Source organism: Palaemon carinicauda, chromosome 8 (genome assembly GCF_036898095.1).
Source record: "Palaemon carinicauda isolate YSFRI2023 chromosome 8, ASM3689809v2, whole genome shotgun sequence".
In the NCBI taxonomy this organism is placed as follows: domain Eukaryota; kingdom Metazoa; phylum Arthropoda; class Malacostraca; order Decapoda; family Palaemonidae; genus Palaemon; species Palaemon carinicauda.
Window position 1 is genome coordinate 8,030,046 of NC_090732.1, and position 19,434 is coordinate 8,049,479.

A 19,434-nucleotide genomic window follows, 5' to 3' on the forward strand; every position below is an offset into this window, starting at 1 on the left:
GTCGCTCAATTGATTGCCCGGAATTTTATCCGGACTGGAGCATTTAGACAAGATGTCCTAGCCCACAAATTTCAATTGAAAGTGAATTGACAAAAGGCACAATTTTGATTGATTCATATAGAAAGGAAAGTTATTCTGTATGTTTGCCTATTTTTTGTATATATGATTTTATTTATGGGTATTTTTTTTATTGATTATGCAAAACTAATCCAATAATATTTTTCCTTAAGGAATTGCAATGTTTTCCCATTAGATTTTCCTGTTTACCAAATGGTGAAGAATTTCATAGGAAATTCCTTTTTTATCAATGAAAAATTAAATATAAGATTAAAAATTAAATACTAGATACGCGGCTCCCAAATCTAAAAATTACTATACAGGTCAGTCAAAACTTGAGTAAAGATAAAAATTAAGTTTTTTTTTTTTTAATGAACTGGACCACAAAGAAAACTACGGAACATGAAAATAACGTTAAGGTTGTGATTTGTGAAATTCGTATAGTGTGCAAAATTAGTGGAAGTCAGATGCCTGCTTATTACATTGTTTTTCCCTATTGGAGCCCTTGGGCTTATAGCATCCTGCTTTTCCGACTAGGTTTGTAGCTTAGCTAATAATAATAATAATAATAATAATAATAATAATAATAATAATAATAATAATAATAATATCATTGTTTCAGACTATTGAAACTTAGAAGGTGGTTGAGAATTAATTCGTCTCTATGATATAGGATAAATTTACTGTAGATAGTAATAATGTTACAAAATGACTCACTATATTACTATATTTTTTTTATAGTGCACATTAAAGTATACGAATTCATAATTTCACATGAACATGCCACACGTGTCACCTGGAAACTAAGCTGGAAAATAAATACATCAACTTCCAGACTCCTTGGAAATTACAAGTTAGTAGCTACGAACACGGGCCAGTGTTGCCAGATATGGGAATTTATCCCTAGATTTGGGGATCTTGGGTGTCTGATGGGGATATTCTGTACAAATTTGTACGAAGAAATAACAAAGATGAGTAAACCTTTATATTGTTGCAATTAGTTTTCTTGCACTTATATGAAGTATAGTGAGTAATTTCTATATTAGTAAAGCTTACATGAACAGAATAAAATAAAATTTGTGGAAATGGAGATTTTTGGGTTGTTTTGGGGGGAATTTTTTATCACGAGTTTTACAGATTTTTAGACTAACCCAACTGGTAACACTGATGTCACCGGCTCCATTCGAAGACACTGGACTCTATTGGGCCGTATCCCTACTTACTACTGTTAAGTTTATTACGATTTCTTTGGATATCATTGATTGATAGCGTGCGTTTGATTATAGAATAAAGGTTAGTTGACGGTAATTTTTTATTGTATTACAGGGTGAGATTTCGATAGTTGACAACAAGTTTTAGTAATGGAAGTTAACCTTGTGTCCTATATGAATGTCCTTACGCAGGGACCGGCTTGTTCAAACCATCTCCCAGTGTTGGACATTTACCCAAACTAGGTATAAGGTTGGCAGTGTATTGAATGTATATATATGTAAGCAAATATAACTTGCACAATGTGTCGTTTCTAGAGTTTGGGTAGGCTTACCAAGTAGGACGTGGACCTACGGCTAGCCTAAACATGGGAGAATTTTAGTGGTGCGAGGTCTAGCATTGTCCAAGGTTTGTTTAGAATCGTATGTATTTCTGTAAGAATTTTACGGATTAGGCAGTTTATTTTTTTTTATTAATCCCGTCAATACGATTATTTGGAAAGGGGGTTTTCATGTTTAGTGGTCTGTGGAGTTGGGACAGGCGTAACCTAAAAGGGATTTTGAAGTGAGAAAAATCTATTTTGGGCGAGATGGCCAAGTTGTCCTGATGTAAGTTCCCTTCGGCTGCTTCCTACTGTATAATATTTCTGCGAGTGATATTGCAAGAGAATAATCGTCGGGTATCACGGGGTTCTAACCCCCGGAACGGCTATCCCTAGATATCTTGTATAATGAGGGATGTATCCTAACACAACCATAGATATCTGCACCCCAATAGACTTTACCCAGTCTAATCCTAAGAGGAAGGATAGGGGAGGAGTCGTTACATATCCTATCACTTTTCGGTGCTCCCATACAACCCAACCCTTATTATTGTACAAATCTATTTCCTTTTTTGGTAAAATCTTTATTGAAATTATGGTGTCATAAATCCAGTTTTATAGATTCATATACGAAATGCAATATTACCTTTTAGTGTGTGTTTGGCTGCAATGATGCTGTTTGGAAGCAAATTTAAAAAAACTAATGAATTTACTCCAATTTGCGTAGGAAGGTAAAATTTGGTAAAGTTCTACTGTATTACAGATTCTCATTTCGAACAGGAAATGTTTTTATGTAGGAAATGACGTGATGTAACTGAATTTGACCTTTAATTGAACCGCAAACAAACAATAACCAGTTCGACTAACTTCAAGTACCTGAACGGTATTATTGTACTGTATTACAGGGCAATGTAACCTAGGAAAAAACTACCTTATTCTATAGAAAAAATTCCGTTCTCCGAAAATGACTCTTTCCCGTTGCAAATGAATAGTTTCAGAAATATATACTGTATATATATCTATCCTATGATAAAGGGGGACCCCCAGTGGGAACTCGGGGTTTTGGGTGGGGAAAACATACTGGGGAAACAGTATATAATGGTAAAACAAGCCTTTTCTTCTCTATACATTACCTTGGATGTACTGTATAGTAAACGGAGGAAAAGACAAAACAGTATAAGAGGATAAATTTTGGAGGCGCCATTTTGGGTATTATTGTACTGTAACCTAGTTAAAAACTACTTTTTCTTATAGAAAAAATTCTGCTCTTCGAAAATTACTCATTCCCGTCGCAAATGAATAGTTTCAGAAATATATATCTATCTATATCCTACGATATTGGGGGACCTTCAGTGGGAACTCGGGGTTTTGGGTGGGGAAAACATACTGGGGAAATGGTATATAATGGTAAACAAGCCTTTTCTTCTCTATACATTACCTTCTTGGATGGATAATAAATGGAAGAAAAGACAAAATTGTATAAGAGGATAAACTTTGGAGGCGCCATTGCAAAGGCTGTCTCTAGTGAAAAAATACGGCAATATTGAGCTGCGGAAATGTTAGCGTTACATGCTAATATTAACAGTGTTTTTCATTTATTTTTTGTCATAATACGTTTTGCTTGTAGTCGCTCTCGTTCGTTCGTTTGTATATTGCAGGTTTTGTCCTTCTGCGCATACCCCTCCCCCCCCCCCGTGCATATACTCCACCTCCACCAATAGGGTTTCTTCTTCTCTAGCCGTCAAATTTAACTTCGACTTCACCATCTTTATTCAAGTACAGTGGTACCTCTACATACGAATTTAATCCGTTCCACAACCGACTTCGGGTGTAGAATATGTTCGGTTGTAGAAACGAATTTTCCCATAAGAATACATTGAAATAGGATTAATCCGTGGTTGAGCCCAAAAACCTATGATAACTCCTTAATAAATTACTACACATGACAATAATGCACACTAAATTAGATAAGACATGTAAAAAGGAATTACAGTGATACCTCGGTACTCGACCATAATCCGTTCGAGATCCGTGTTCGACCTCCGATTTGTTCGAGTACCGAATTTTTTTTCCCCATAAGAAATAATGGTATATATTCTATTCCGTTCCCAAGCACTCGAACAGGCCCAAAATATTAATAAAACGTGTACCTAAACAACAATAATTATCTAAATGTGTATGAAATTGGTCAGAAAATCCTATAAAACAATTTTAAACCATTTACTGTACTAAAATAAAACAATTTTAAACCATTTTCTGTACTGTAGTGAACATACCTTTGAGCAGCGGTTCGATGGCATACAGGGATGGATGTGGAGAGGATGGAAGGGGGAGGTTACTGCTTGGAAGGAGAGTCCCCTTCCATGATGTGGCGGGGTAGTTCTCCTTCAGGAGTTGTTTCTCTCTCCAATGAAAGGGTGGGCAGATCTATTTCAGGGGTTTCTTCTCTTCTTTGTCTCTTCTTTGGAGGAGAAACAGGCTTTGATGTAGCAGCTTTCTTTTCTTTTGTGAAAAACTGGTCTATTGTTAATTGTTTCTTCCTCCTCTGCAGTATTCTTCGAAAATGATACATGACACTATCATTAAACATATGCACTGCCCGGTTTGCTACTGCAATTTCTGGGTGGTATTTTTCAGCAAAAGCCTGCACATCTGCCCACTTGGAACAAATTTCATTGATGAGAGAACTTGGAACATCCTCCCTTACCTCATCCTCTTCTGAAGATTCCTGCTCCACAATCAGATCCTGCTGCTGTTGTTGTTGCAGGTGCAACAATTCCTCCACAGTCAACTCGGTAGAATGGCTTTCTACAAGCTCATCAATATCATCCTTGTCGACCTCAAGCCCCAAACTCCTGCCCATGACAACAATTTCCTCAACGACATCAGTGTCATCAGAAATTACAGGGGTAGCAGTGCTTGGACCCGCCTCTGGTTGGAAACCTTCAAACTCCCTCTCTGTGACACATGATGGCCACAGCTTACGCCAGGCAGAGTTCAATGTCCTATAGGTCACACCTCGCCAAGCTTGGTCAATCATGTTAACAGAGTTGAGGATGCTGAAGTGTTCCTTCCAGAATTCCTTTAGGGTCAACTTCGTGTCACTGGTCACTTCAAAACACTTTCTGAAAAGGGCCTTGGTATAGAGTTTTTTGAAGTTTGAAATGACCTGTTGGTCCATGGGCTGGAGTATGGGAGTAGTATTGGGGGGCAAGAATTTGATTTTGATAAAGCTGTATTCTTCTTTCAAGTCATCCTCGAGACCTGGAGGATGTGCAGGAGCATTGTCCATAACCAGAAGACATTTCATTGGCAAGCTCTTTTCAATGAGGTAAGCCTTAACCTGGGGGGCAAACACTTCGTTTATCCACTCAGTAAAGAATTGTCTTGTGACCCAAGATTTAGTGTTCGAGCGCCACATAACTGGTAGTGCACTTTTACAAATATTATTTCGTTTGAACACCCGGGGGTTGTCCGAGTGGTACACTAACAAGGGTTTGATCTTGCAATCGCCACTTGCATTTGCACACAGCAACAATGTTAGCCTATCTTTCATTGGCTTGTGACCTGGCATCTTCGTCTCGTCCTTGGTAATGTACGTATTGGCTGGCATTTTCTTCCAAAATAACCCAGTCTCATCACAATTAAAGACTTGTTGTGCGATCAAATTTTGTTCATTTATGTACCGATCGAATTCCCCCACGTATTTATCGGCTGCAATTTGATCCGAACTAGCTGCCTCCCCATGCCTAGTAACACGATGAATACCTGTTCTATTACGAAACTTTTCAAACCAACCCCTGCTCGCTTTAAATGTAAATGAATCACTTTCACTGGTACTCGGACTTTTCTTCACTAATTCTTCATAGATATGCAACGCTTTTTCACAAATGAACGCTTCACTAACACTTTCCCCGGCCAACTGTTTTTCTTTAATAAATATTAAAAGCAACTTTTCCATCTCCTCAATCACTTGTGGCCTTTGCTTAGTTACCGCCGTAACTCCCGTTGCAACATTCGCCTTCTTAATCATTTCTTTATGCTTTAAAAACGTAGAAATGGTCGACTTCGCCATTCCGTATTCTACCGCTAAATCGGACACTCGTACACCATTCTCATATTTCGCTATAATTTCCTTCTTCAACTCGATCGTTGTTCGCACTGTTTTCCTCTTCTCCTTCCCCTTAACACTCATTACTTTCTTGGGACTCATTATGAAAGCTAAAAAAGCAATTAAAAGCACTGAAAATCACTAAATCACAACGAATGCTGATCGCGCGTTGTCTGAGTGACGCTCTCGAGAGAACTGATGCTTCCCGAACAAGCGAGAGTGGCCGAGATGGCGCGATCATCACAAAGCCCATGCGGTCGTCACGTGTTCGGCTGGTCGAGTACCGAATTTTTGGTCGAGCACCGCAGCAAAAATTTCTCGAAAATTTTGGTCGAACTCCGAATTGTTCGAGTATAGAGTCGTTCGACTACCGAGGTATCACTGTATAAAGAAATAATAAATAAGAAACGGGTTTTTAGCGTCGGTTTACTTTAGAAAGTCCAGCACCGGTGTCGGTCTTGCTATGCAGAGAGGAGACGGACGGGCAGCGAGGAGGTAGAGAGGGTGACTATGATAAACGTACACTACCGCAACTTATTCTAACTTACACTAAGTGAACTTTAACCTAAGTTAGCTTATTTATTTTTTTTATTTTTATATTTCATATTTTTTTTACATTTTCTTTTTTTTCTTTTTGATTAATTTTAATGACTTCCACTCTACATTTAAAATTGATTGAATTTTTTTCTCTTCAATCTTTGCCGTTTTCTTTGTTTCACTTTCTTTCGCTTCACTCTTTGCCGTTTTCTTTGAACCACTTCCTTTCTCTTCATCACGAGTTCGCTTCGTAGTTTTTCTAAAGAAGCTATCGATAGAAAGTTGCTTGGTACAGCTTTTCAGAATGTTTCGAATATAAGTTAGGGAAACATTATCGAACTGCGCAACTACACGACAAGCCTGCAATTCTTTTTGGATGGTATTTGTCGAAGTCGACCACGTCTTGATATTTTCCTAACACCTCTTTTATTTGCGCCGAACCTAACACATGTTTTACCTCCTCGATACCTTCCTTGTCATCACTAATGTGCTCAGACATAGCATGGAGTTCCTTGAGCTCCTCTGTAGTAAGTTCGTCGTAATATTCTTTTGCAAGTTCACTCACGCGGATGCCACGCTCATGCTTTTCAATAATTCCTTGCTTTACTTCTAAAGAAAGCATTTCCTTATTCCTTTTCTCACCACTACCACTTGCGAAACTAAGCCTTTTACGTAAAATACCGTAAAAGGGTGAACGTAAAAAATCATGATTAAAACAGTTAATAGCAGAACGCACAGGGCACAACCACACGAAGCCGATGAGAACAGAGGAATGTCCCAAGCCACGCTAATTGAGGGTCCCTCTTAGGTACAAATGCTGCCTTCTATCGGCGGAAATAAAAAATACATCCAGCGCTATGAGTACCATCTACATGTACGGGTATTGTTTACTTCGGGTGTAGAGTAGGAACGTGTTCGAATTGTACTTCGCGCGTCGAAAAATTCGGATACAACTGGTACGACGAAAATTGCTTACTTTGTGTGTCGAAATAAAATTTGGGTGTAGTCGAAAAATTGCTCAAATTTTTCTTCGGGTGTTGGAAAATTTGGATGTAGATACGTCCGTGTGTAGAGGTTCCACTGTATATGACTTGAAGCAGTACAACTACAGGTATTACCATCCCTTTTAACCCTCGTATACATATTACCCCAGTATTACTTGTTTTATCATCCGATACCTTATAAAATCACCTCATTTTATATTCCCATTAAATAATCATAAACTCCATTTTATCTTGCTATATTATTTTTATAAATTTTATTACCTTATCACTCCCAGATTTCACAAATACTTGCTCTGGACAAGTTTCCCATTCTGGTTCATTCATGTTTATTCTCTAAACTCCGTTGCTTTTCCGTTACTTTTCCGTTAACCAATCACGAACCCATACGTATGGAAAGTTTGCACTGGGGGTTTAATATTTCCCTATCCCCACGTTCCAACAAACCCTTTTCCGTGGGAACCTTTGTCCAAGTCAGGTCTGTGTTAGTTCAAGCGACGTCTTTTGCGTATTTTTTTATGAAAGTTTTAGAAAATTGTAATGGCTGCAGTAATCCATACTTGAAAGTATTTTGGTGAATTCAAATATTGATAATTTTCTTAAATCTCGTAATGTAATAGACCAACGTTTACAGTGTTCCAAGTGCTGTACTAAACTAAGACAGATGTTAAGACGCCACAGACTCACAGTCACAACACCCCCGTGGCCCACAAGTTTCGTCGTCGGGGTCATAAAAGTAAGTCATTAATTTCTTCAATTTCAATGTGTTAGGTTTACTATTTTGTTAGCGTGTGCGGCTCTACATTACCGCTTGCCAGTGCATACGAGCTTGATGTTTTATTTTCCTGAGAACGTAAGCGAGCCAATGGCGAAACAAGAACCATTATACGCTAACGTTGCTAATGTTAGCGTAACATTGCATGTGAGAGTAACATGGCTAATGTTAGCGTGCGCAGGTCAACATTACCGCTTGCCAGTACATACGAGCTTGATGTTTTATTTTCTTGCGAGCGTAAGCGACCTAGTGGCGGAACAAGAACCATTATATAGTGTTGCTAATGTTGTTGTAATAACGTTAGCGTAACGTGAGTGAAGTGACACGCAATTTGAACAAGTCATTATATTTAAATATTTTAACAGAATATATATAATAAAAGACATTATATTGGTTTTGTTACCTGGGAACTTCTAGGTTAGGTTTGGTGGGTTTGTTAGGTTCTGTACCCTTTTTGTACCTTTTTATATAGTGTAAAGGGTATATGGAAAAATGCTTTAAAATACACATGCTAATATTACTGTACCATTGCTAACGTTAGCAATGCCATCGTAACGTAGGTAACGCTGTGTAACATCGCTAACGTTGCTAATGTTAGCGTTCTCTGTACACATGTGAGTGAAGTGACACGGAATAATGGCTCTTGTTCAAATTCCGTCCTCGCTTCACTCATCAAGAACGTACGTACTGCACACACTAACCTTACCAATGTTATGCTAACGTTAGCAATGTTACAATGTCATTGCTAACGTTAGTAATGCTACGCTAATATTTGCATGTGTATTTTAAAGCATTTTTCCATATACCCTTTACACAATATATCAAAGGGTACAGAACCTAATAAGCCCACCTAACAAGCCCACCTAACCTAACCTAGTAGTTCCCAGGTCACAACCACTAGCATGGCGCAAACCCCCGGACCCCCTTCCCAGGTCACAACCCCTAGCTGTGGGCAAGCCCCTGGACCCCTTCCCGGGTCACAAACTTTCTTTTAAATGAAAGAAATTAATGACTTTATTGACCCGGACGACGAAACTCTTGGGTCACCTGGGTGTTGAGACTGTGGTGTCTTAACTTCGATGAACGGCACTTGGGACACTGTAAACGTTGGGGTATTACATTGTGATTTAAGGATATTATCAACAGTGGATGACGTATCAAAAAATTCCCCATGAAATTTAGCAAATGCTTTTAAGTATTTCTATAACTTCCATCGCAAAATACGAAAAATAAGACCTCATTTGAAATAACAAAGACCTGACTAGGACAAAGGTTTCCACGGAAAAGGATTTGTTGGAAGGTGTATGAAGAGACCACTTGAAGAGATTAGGAAAGGGGGTAGGGAAATATTAACCCCCACCCCTTGTGCAAACTTTCCATACGTATGGGTTCGTGATAGGGTAACGGAAAAACAACGAAGTCTAGAGAGTAAACATGAATGAACTGGAATGGGAAACTTGTCCAGAGCAATTAGTTATGTGAAATTGGGGCGTGACAAGGTAATAACAAAATGTATAAAAGTAATATAGAAAGATAAAAGGGAGTGTATGGTAAATATTATTTAATTGGAATATAAAATGAGGTGATTTCATATGATATCGGATAATAAAAAAGAGTAATTCTTGGGTCAAATGTAATATGTATAAATGGGTATTACATAAAAGGAATGGTATAGTTGTACTGGATCAAGTCAAATACTTGAATAAACAGAGTGAAGTTGAATACTTGAATGAGGCGGGTAAAGTGAGGAAGGGGAAAATGGGGGAGGAGCTATTGGTGGAGGTGAAGTTTATGCGCAGGTGGGAGGAGTTTATGCGCAGAAGGTCGAAACTTGCTATGTACAAATGAACGAATGAGAGCAACTACAACCGACCCTTAGAATGTCAACAAATAAATGAAAAATGTACCGTTAGTGTAGGATACTGTATAGACAATTAGCGTATTTTTTCATCGGTTTATTATACATCCAAGAAGGTAATATATAGAGAAGAAAAGGCTCGTTTTACCATTATATACGGTTTCCCCAGTATGTTTTCCCCACCCAAAACCCGAGTTTCCACTGGGGGTCCCCCATTATTGGTGGATGTAGATATTTATATATTTCTGAAACTATTCATTTGCGACAGGAAAGTGTGTCATTTTCGAAGAGAGCGGACCTTTTTCTATAGAAAAAAAGTTTTTTTTCTTTTCCCCTAGGTTACATTCCCCTGTATACAATACCTTGCTTTTTTATTATAATGAATGGTTTTTTAATGATAACTAGTGAATATAACTGTTAAAGGTTATTTTAAATGCCAATACAATTAAACTAGATCACTTTATTTTAAGGTGTTTCAAACGTAATTGGTGACTATACCTAGCGCAAAGCCATAGCTCTTCAGTTAACCTATGGTTGTCAACCCACCATTATTAAAAAACTGTGGATTTCTTCAAGAGTTATGAAAATCTTTCAAAATACCACAGATTACATTAATAACCTGTCTTATTTTTGGGAATTTTATAATTGCAAATACTAGAGTACAAAATGTCTTTAGTCCTATCAAGCCATATTTGCAGGAAAAATAATTTTTCCATTAGTTTTCTTGCTTTATTGTTCTAATATTACATTGCGCTAAAGTCCAAGAGTTATCGAAAACTTTCAAAATACCACAATACATTGCAAACCAGTCTTATTTTTTGGAAATTGGTTATTGCTCTTACTATATGAAATTTCTAAAGTCCTACCCATCAGGATGCCAGCTAACTCAATCAATCAATCAGTTAATTGGTCCTACCCAGCCATATTTGCAGGAAATTTTTTTTTTCCATTAGCTTTCTTGTTATTGCGTTATGATATTACCTTGCATTAAAGTCTCTTCAGATTACCACAACCTAACGTAACCCACTACATTAATGGGGACCAGTTGGGACTTGGGGTTTTGGGTGGGTTCAAATGGAAACTAGCATAATGCAGAAGATAGTGAATGCAGAAACCAACAAAACAAGAAAGCTAACAGAGGAAAGTTTATCATGCTAAAATAAGAGGGTGGAATCCAATCACGGACTAACTGGAGTTTACTTTATAGGCTGTAGGTCTATCTGCTGAGTCATCAGCAGCCATTGCCTGGCCCTCCTTAGTCCTAGCTAGGATGGAGAGGAAGCTTGGGCGCTGATCATATGTATATATGGTCAATCTCTTCCTGCTTGATAGGGCAATGTCAATGTCCCTTGCTTCTGTCGTTCATGAGATGCCTTTAAACCTTTAAACTGCCGTAGTTCCCTCAAGCAACATTCTTTCTTGGGTCTTTTATTGTACATCCATTGCTATTTTTTACTTGTAAACTGCCAGATTACAAGCTTAAGTAGTGAAAAATGCATATCATGTGAGAACGATTGGCCTACAGTTTGTAAAACACTTGAGCTATGCATGAATGATTGCCTGCAGCAGTTTATGAAATTTCATCAAACTACATCATCAATTTCAATGTGTGAAAGTGCTTTTAGACATAACTAGACCTCCTAGTGCTTTTCACTAATACCCTGCTGCTCCTGGTGTAGCATTAGGCCCAGGTCCTGTTTTGTAAGTTCAAAATTGCCTTTTCACATATTTTATTGTAGTATTATGGTGTGCTTCATTTTCAAAATGAAGGCCGCATCAGTGGTCCCCGAAACTTCTAAAGACATTTTTAAAAATGAGTGCTCTTTAATATGTTACGTATATACGCACAGTATGGTTAATGAAAAACATATTCTGAATCCAGCGTAGTTTTATGGGGAAAAAATTTTTTGGTTGCAATTCTGCTGTACAATTTATTTAGCCTGGCATAAGGTTGTAGGTAGAACTTTCCATCACTGTATTCAAGTTAGTGACAGGGCCTGTTCTTGGACTTCATCTTCAGGCAGTAAAAACAGGGCACTCACAAATAAGTGGAACCAAAAATAGAAATTAATATGGCCTCTAGTTCTTGAACAAGAAAGCAAGGCGTTGTACAGTGATTTGTAAAATTGCACAAGTGGTAGGGAGTGAAACTTTTCCTTCCATGAATGATCAAATTGCATTTCTATAAATTCAAGCTATTATTCACCAGAGAGAAAAGTTAATTAGTTGAATTTAACCTCAATCTGTCTGACAACTTCAATCATTCTTTCAAACTCTGATCAACCTTCTCAATGAATCCATAATTCGAGCTCGCAATTGCAGGCAATTTTTCCTTGAACAACAATTGACAAATGGGTGAACTTGCCCTCGCATGCATGCTTTTAGAACTTTGAAAGGTAATTGTTCCGACACGGGTCAAACCTACGCTATTACTTAATTATCATTATCTTTTGGCGAAGCTGGGAGACTAGCCATTAAGACTAATGCGAGGTGGCAACTCGCCCAATCACTAGTTCGTGGGAGGGTGGAAGTGGTACCTGGGGTTACCGGCTACCCTCTTCACTCACACTGGAAATCCTTTCACTTTCTTTTGGCTTCAGAGAGGTTGGACGTGTCCTCTCTCTGCTCTTATAGACTTGGGCGTACTACATTGCTCTAACATTGACTTCTCTCTCTGGCTATGCTGATTGGCATAGCAGCAGGTGGTGTTTTTCAGCCAAGACTATCACATCAACAAGTAAAAGGAGGTAGCACAACTCTGTCAAAGACTGAAATACCAGGTTGGCACTGGCAAGTCTTCAAGATCACCTTTGCTTTCTGGAGGAACTCATTTCTCATGGGTAATTCAACTAGAGGTCTTTATCGGGGTTTTTTAAAAGAATCGCTGGTCACCCTCCAGGAATCTCCCATCCCTTTCTGGTCCAGCGGGACAAGACTAGGAATAATATTGCCTGAACTGAACTAGGAATCCCTTAACCATGCAACTACAGTATGCTCAGAGCCATTGAAAGAGGCTGGGTTGTAAGCGTATTTGACCTGGCTGTCTCATGGGATGTGGTCAGAAGAACCAGTATCTACTTTTCCACATCCTGAAAGGCCATCAGCCTTTCTAACGCTGCAAGCATTACTAAAACATTGAGGCACTCGGGAGTTTTGTTGCAATAACACCACCTTAGTGGCTTACGTTGAGCAAGAGGTACCCACTCTGTTAGCTGATTATGGGACAGCATTCTATTTACTGTACTTGTCAACCAGGTACATTCCTGATAAGAGGAATGTATAGTACTAATTTGCATACTCAGTTGGCCAGGGGCAAGTTGTAAGGTCAGAGTAATCCCTGTGTTTCTGAAGGGCTTCTGGTCTGTGGGTATTTTCAGAGATAGACCTGTTCACCACGTGGCTAAACAGGAAGCTCTTGGTGTTTAATCCTGCAGTTGAGATTTGCGGGCTGTTTGAGGTTGCTTTTTCACACCCATGAAAACTCATGGATTGTGTCGACCTTGTCCTTGTGAACTAGTAGAAGGCGAATTTCAGGTTCTTTCTTCTCCTTGCCTTCATCTTTGGGAGTATCTCTTAGCTGCTACTTCTAGAGGAGAAAAAGATGTTCAGGAAGACCAATTGATTTAAGGACAGTGCGGCACTGTTTCTATCCATAGTGTAGGGACAGTGCGGTAATTGGAAACCATGTGAGCGCACTTAACTGTGGGAAGTTGTTGGGATACTCAGTATGGATGTTCACACCTTTGAACTGTACTCCCTCATACTGGGAGAAATAAGGGCGGAGAGTTGCCCCCACGGACGAAAAAAACTTTGGCACGCGCAAATAGCTTATAGAGCAGAGTATAAGTGCAACCAGTTGGGTACCCTTCTCCCTTCCTGGATGATCTTACTTTTGGGAGAGAGGGAAGTGGCGAATGGGGAGAGTTCTCTGTCAACCTGAAGAAATCTCTATTTGCCACTCCTGCCCTTGTATTTGGTACTGTATCAGATGGAAAGCTTGCCGGAAGTTCTCCCAGAGTGGAACTAAAAGTTGCGTGCACATAACACTTATGGAATGCAATGTCTTTATTGAGCGCTGTTACTTTGCCAAAAGCAATATTAGTCTAGATAACAGATCAACATGATTGTGTATCAGACGATCTCTCCCTATGTACTTGAGGAGAGTAGTTATCAAGATCGTACCCAGCACTGAGCATTACATGGTGCAGGTGTTCATGTGTCAATTACCTGAACCGTTTCTTCAGAAACTGAACATCCTTTTCCTTCAGGACAAAGGGCTCCACCCTCTTTTCTGTCCTTCATCTAAGTTTCTAAAAGACTACTACTAGATAACAGCCAAGGAACACAAAGAGCCCAGCATAATGATGATGGTGAACGAGCTCCTCCCTCATGAGTAGTGTGAGAATGTAAGCAGACAGTTTCTATACATTAACATAAACAGCACTCTATGGGCTAGTCTCCGCATTTGTAAGCTCTGACTATACTGCCTTCCACGTGCACTTGAGAGACTTGGGCTCTTGTGTCCATGATTGACAAATTTGTGATGATAATGGAAGATGGACACTCCTGCTGACAGACCTAGGATCCATGTGTTTGATCTCCACGATCAACTAACATGAGCATGATGACTGCGAGAAAGTGTAATGACACTGGTAGAGTCTTGTAGATCTCCTTAGGCCTCCAAGCACTTAAGGTTCTGTGATCATAACTTTAGTTGTAGGGCACCTCTCACTTTCTCAGTATTCTATGCTGGGATATACTGTAGAGATAGTCTTACCGTCTGAGGCTGAACAACAATATGGGACCGTGCCAATCGTTCATGTGTTATGTGGCGCTATTTGCCTGTTGTACTTCGAATGCTCTTCTGATTGAGACTCCACTTCATAATCTTGCTATCTTTCCCTACGGGAAAAGTATCTGCACTTATGCTCCTTCTAGTACCAGACATGCTCACGGGCAGTGTTGGGATGAAGGTTGCTGCCTCTTCCACTATTCTAGATGATTGACTGAGGGTAACATTAGTGTGCGCTTGCCTTTCCGTATCACCTTGCCTGTTTCTGCATCATCATTTTTGCTTTTGCCGAGATTTCAGAAGTGACCCCTGCCATCCCAAAAAGAGGCAAGTAGATTCCGAAGCACATGATGACCTATTGGGCCAGTCTGAGACATCTTCAGGTAACTCTTATGTGGTTTCATGAAAGGAGCAGCACTACCAAAACCCTACCCAAAACCCGACCCTCCTTGGTAAGGTGCTTTGGTACGAGGTACTGTACAGTAACTCACACTCCTGCTACCAGTGCAAGTCTCTTGCGAGATCAAGCACAGCTGGTCAAGACATTGGCAGCTGCCCTTGTCCCTCTCCTATGCAGGAACATTCCTGGAACACTTCGGTGCCCCAAGGCTAAGAAGAACGTCGAGAGAACAGTCAGTATGGACAAAGAACATATCCACTTGCAAAGACTATCCAAGTCCGTTCTCACCTCTTATGTGAGAGGTTTTTTTGAAAACTCTTCCTCCTTTGAGAATAGTTCGGTATGCAGTACAGTACTGGTCAGGACTTTGGCAGCCTCCCTCATAGCTCTCATGCCCTAGGACATCCTGGGGTTGTTTCAGTGACACATTCTTTGAAGAATATACAGAGAACCCCAATTATGCACTCTGAACATAAGTACTTGGAAGGCTATCCTGTTACGATCTCGTATCAAAGTTTTTATTCTAGAGAAGAAGTATTGGTATGCTGTAAAGGCGTTTGCAAACCTGCTTAGACAGTTCGGTCTCTTGTGAGACCGAAGTCCCACAAGGCAGGACGGAACGCTTACACCCACATGAAGAAGGATAGTGCTGCCCTCGTCCTTTTCCCTCATCAGAGAGTTCTATGAGACAACCCTGCAGAAATAGTGTGGTGGAGTGTACAATAAATGAGCAGTGTGAATTAAATAATGGTAGTACCGTAGTACATATCTTTCCAGCTGACACTCGCCATGGGCCTGATCATCACGATCCTGGCCTTCCATATTGCCAACAGTACTGTATTCATGTGCTCGGTCACGGCTTGACCGGTCGTCTTGTGAATAATCATGGGATAGGTGTTCATTGCGCTTGTCTGGTGTCATGCTTGTCACTACACTTGTTGAATTTCTAGCTCCTGCTCTTCAGTGACTTGGCTTTCAGAACTTCGGGCATATGCTTCTAACAGGATTTTTATGTGTTATACCGGTGAAAGAGGAATCTATGATGGTTCTCGTTGCTTGTACGAGTTTTGAGATTTCCCCTCAAGATTACCGAGGTATTCTTGTAGTCTTCCCTTAATTGTGTTCTCTCTTCACATAAGTTAGGATTGCTCGTGTTTGTCCTCTACGATTGTTGTTTCCCACGGGGTCGGCTGCAATCCATGATCGGTAACCATACGAGTTATGATTAGTCTACGGGTGATCATTCATAATTTGAGTTGGCAGGGCACTAGTACACTTATTATTATTATTGTTGTTTTTGTTATTAAAGCAATAACCCTAGTTGGAAAAGCAGGATGCTATAAGCCCAGGGGCTACAGCAGGGAAAATAGCCTAGTGAGGAAAGGAAACAAGGAAAAATGAAATATTTTAAGAACAGTAACATTAGAATGAATATCTCCTATGTAACAAAACAAGAGGAAGAGAAATAAGGTAGAATAGTGTGTCAAAGTGTAAGAGAACTCTAACCCTAGACAGTGGAAGACCATGGTACAGAGTTTGGCACTACCCTAGACTAGAGAACAATGGTTTGATTTTGGAGTGTCCTTCTCCTAGAAGAGCTGCTTAACATCACTAAGAGTCTTCTACCCTTACCAAGAGGAATGTAGCCACTGAACAACTACAGTGCAGTAGTTAACCCCTTGGGTGAATTAGAATTGTTTGGTAATCTTAATGTTGTCAGGTGTAAAAAATATGTAAAGAAAAGGCCAAACTATTCGGTGTATATGTAGGCAAAGGGAAAGTGAACCGTAGCCAGGGAGAAGGATCCAATATAGTAGTCTGGCCAGTCAAAGGGCCTCTTAACTCACTACCTGTAGTATCGCAACGGGTGGCTGGTGCCCTAGCCAACCTACTACCTATTATTTGTTCCTTCCCAGTGTTCCCAGACCAGAGGTCCTTCAATTCCTCAGAATCTTTCAATGCTTGAGATCTTTGATGTGCCAAGACCTGAATCTTTTCACATTCAAGACTGTTCCTGGAAAGGAGATATTTCTATAGTACTCAGATTTTACTAGACACAGACCTTCCAGTTTATTCGCACAATGCAGATTGGAACAAGCGACATTGGTCTGATCATGGTACCAGCATAAGCACAGATACCAAATCGTGCTCGCAGAGTTGTCAGCATCGATCCCCTCCAACCAAGGAGAGGCACTTGTATGACAATATGTACCACATGGTGCTACACTCAATTTTTACTCTACACTAGGGAACATAGGAGCCAAAAGCAGTTCTGTTAATGAAGGAGGCCAGTCAATATGTTCAACCCTTTTCCTTTCCAGGTGACCAGTTAATGTACCTTCACCCCTTCTTCCTTTACAGGGGATCATCCCATTCAGTTTGTGGACTGGCTGAAAAGTACTGTCTCGAGGGGAGGAAAGATTCTTTTAAAAATGTCTATTCTTTGACCCTACGGCACCCGACTAGTTCATTACCCTTGAAAGCAGATATTCAAGACTTGGTCAATGATTACCAAAGTCTTGTACTCATTTGCTAGTTCTGCCGACGAGACTTCCTTTGTTGACCGAGAGGCTGGTGGCTCATCCAATGATTGCTTGAGTAATTCCTGAAGTTACTGATCCACACCCAGCTTTTACCTTACCTTCTGGTTTTATTGGAACAAAAATATGTGATCTACTGTGGCACTATTCCGAGTATCCAATCCGTCTCTGCTATATGAGCCACGAAAGGAAGACTTGTGCTCTTCAATCTACCGGTAATGCTTACTGCATTGCTCCCTTGCAAGCTTTCCAAAGGAGTTGGGTAGTCAACTATATCCAAAATCCATCATAATGGTCTTTTATTTTGATGTTCTACTGCTTCAATAAAGTTATGTTTTAATCACATTGCTGCCCTTGACACAGAACATAGTATTTTCTAAAAGTACCCTATTCACTGAACATTTAGCACACAAATGAATCTTAAACCCAGAAATCATACCCTAAGATGTTTGGTATGTCATGACAAATAAAAAGAAAAATGTACCAAGTACTCTAAAGTATGACTTGCTCATTTCAAAGTGAAATATCTTAGTGGAGCACCTCAATGGAAAATGTGAAGTCTGCCTAGACAGATTTTTAACCATGAGTGCCACAAATGGCATGCCCAACTATAGCATATTGGGGAGGAAGGCAATTTGAGGAAGGGGAAGAGGGAATTATTAAATAGTTCTTGTGAAACTTCAAAAAGCATTTTGGATAAGGAAGTCAGGTGAATCACCAGCAAGTATTTTTTAAAGTAATAAATTTAATCATTTTGTTGTGAGTGGGCTGATAAATCTTTTCTTAATTGTTAATTTTTTCATCAGTTTCCTTTAGTTTATTAATTACTGCTTTGTATTTTCCATGCTAAGCTGCTTACCGTATACAGCTTGGCTTGTAATTATTCGCATAGGATAGTCTAACACAGGACAAGGCCAAGGTTCACTGAAGACTTGCATGGTCTGGGTTTGTTCATGAGTACTACCTAGTTTCTTCTAGCATTAATCTTTAATTATTAAATGAGAGAGTTACTACTTTATCAAGTACAGTGTAGGATTTCTACAGTAGTGTTTAAATTATACTTTGTTTATACTTAATTTTTTTTTTTTTCGCAGATTGTATCTGTGGACGTGCAAATGGCTCCAAAGGATAAGCCTAATAAGGTAGGTAGAGTTACTGGTCAAATTTTTTTTTTTTCTAAGTTACCTGTAGGTAGGTCAAATTGCTTACATCTTGGAAACCTCAACTATTTATCTTTAGAAAAAAAAAATTTCTCCATACCATATTTCTTCCCTTCAATCAATAGGCGCAAGTTTTTTTGGGGCAGATTTTGGGCTTGAGTGGTTCAGGAACTCGACCCCCGTTTCCTCGCAATATCTCTGTTGATGGGGATCATAATACAGATGTTAGGATTTGTTCCTACACTAATACAAACACTGTTAGATAGTAATAACTACGGAGGTGGAATACAGCTATAAACTTTTAACAACAAGGTGTCTACAACCGGTTGGGTTGCTACCAGTCGGTAATGGAGAAGCACCTGATTGCGCATTACAATGCCTTTATTTTAGCTATGGTTGAGAGTGGGCTTTCTCTCCTACACTTTCGATTACTGGCTAAAAATTCAACTTTCTTTTTCAACAGGTAGCTCAGAAGCGCCAGCGCTCTTTATCACCATAGCACTTTACATCCTCGAGCAGAGCTCAAGAGTGACCGCTGTGTCTGCGCGAGACAATCTAGGTCTCGGCCAACCCACTCGCCTGGCTGGGACGAGAGTGCTACCATTTGCTAATGATGAATGCTTCCAGTTTTTAACCCCATAGCTTTGGAGCAATTGCAGTCATTTGAGTCTG

At 39.6% G+C, this 19,434-nt stretch overlaps 1 protein-coding gene across 4 annotated transcripts in view; it reads left to right on the forward strand.

The window, feature by feature from the left end:
- Positions 1-1,194: 1,194 nt before the first annotated feature.
- LOC137644819 (sperm-specific protein PHI-2B-like) overlaps positions 1,195-19,434 on the forward strand; it is a 35,637-nt gene continuing 17,397 nt past the window's right edge. Inside the window, exons 1-2 of one of the 4 annotated variants that reach the window (XM_068377708.1) lie at positions 1,195-1,284; positions 18,697-18,744. In XM_068377708.1, coding sequence (XP_068233809.1) covers positions 1,225-1,284; positions 18,697-18,744 — 108 coding nt within the window. In that variant the 5' untranslated portion in view covers positions 1,195-1,224. Of the gene's footprint in view, positions 1,351-1,420; positions 1,512-1,593; positions 1,675-18,696; positions 18,745-19,434 lie in introns of those variants that run through there. The other 3 variants (XM_068377709.1, XM_068377710.1, XM_068377711.1) reach the window with 3 other exon arrangements.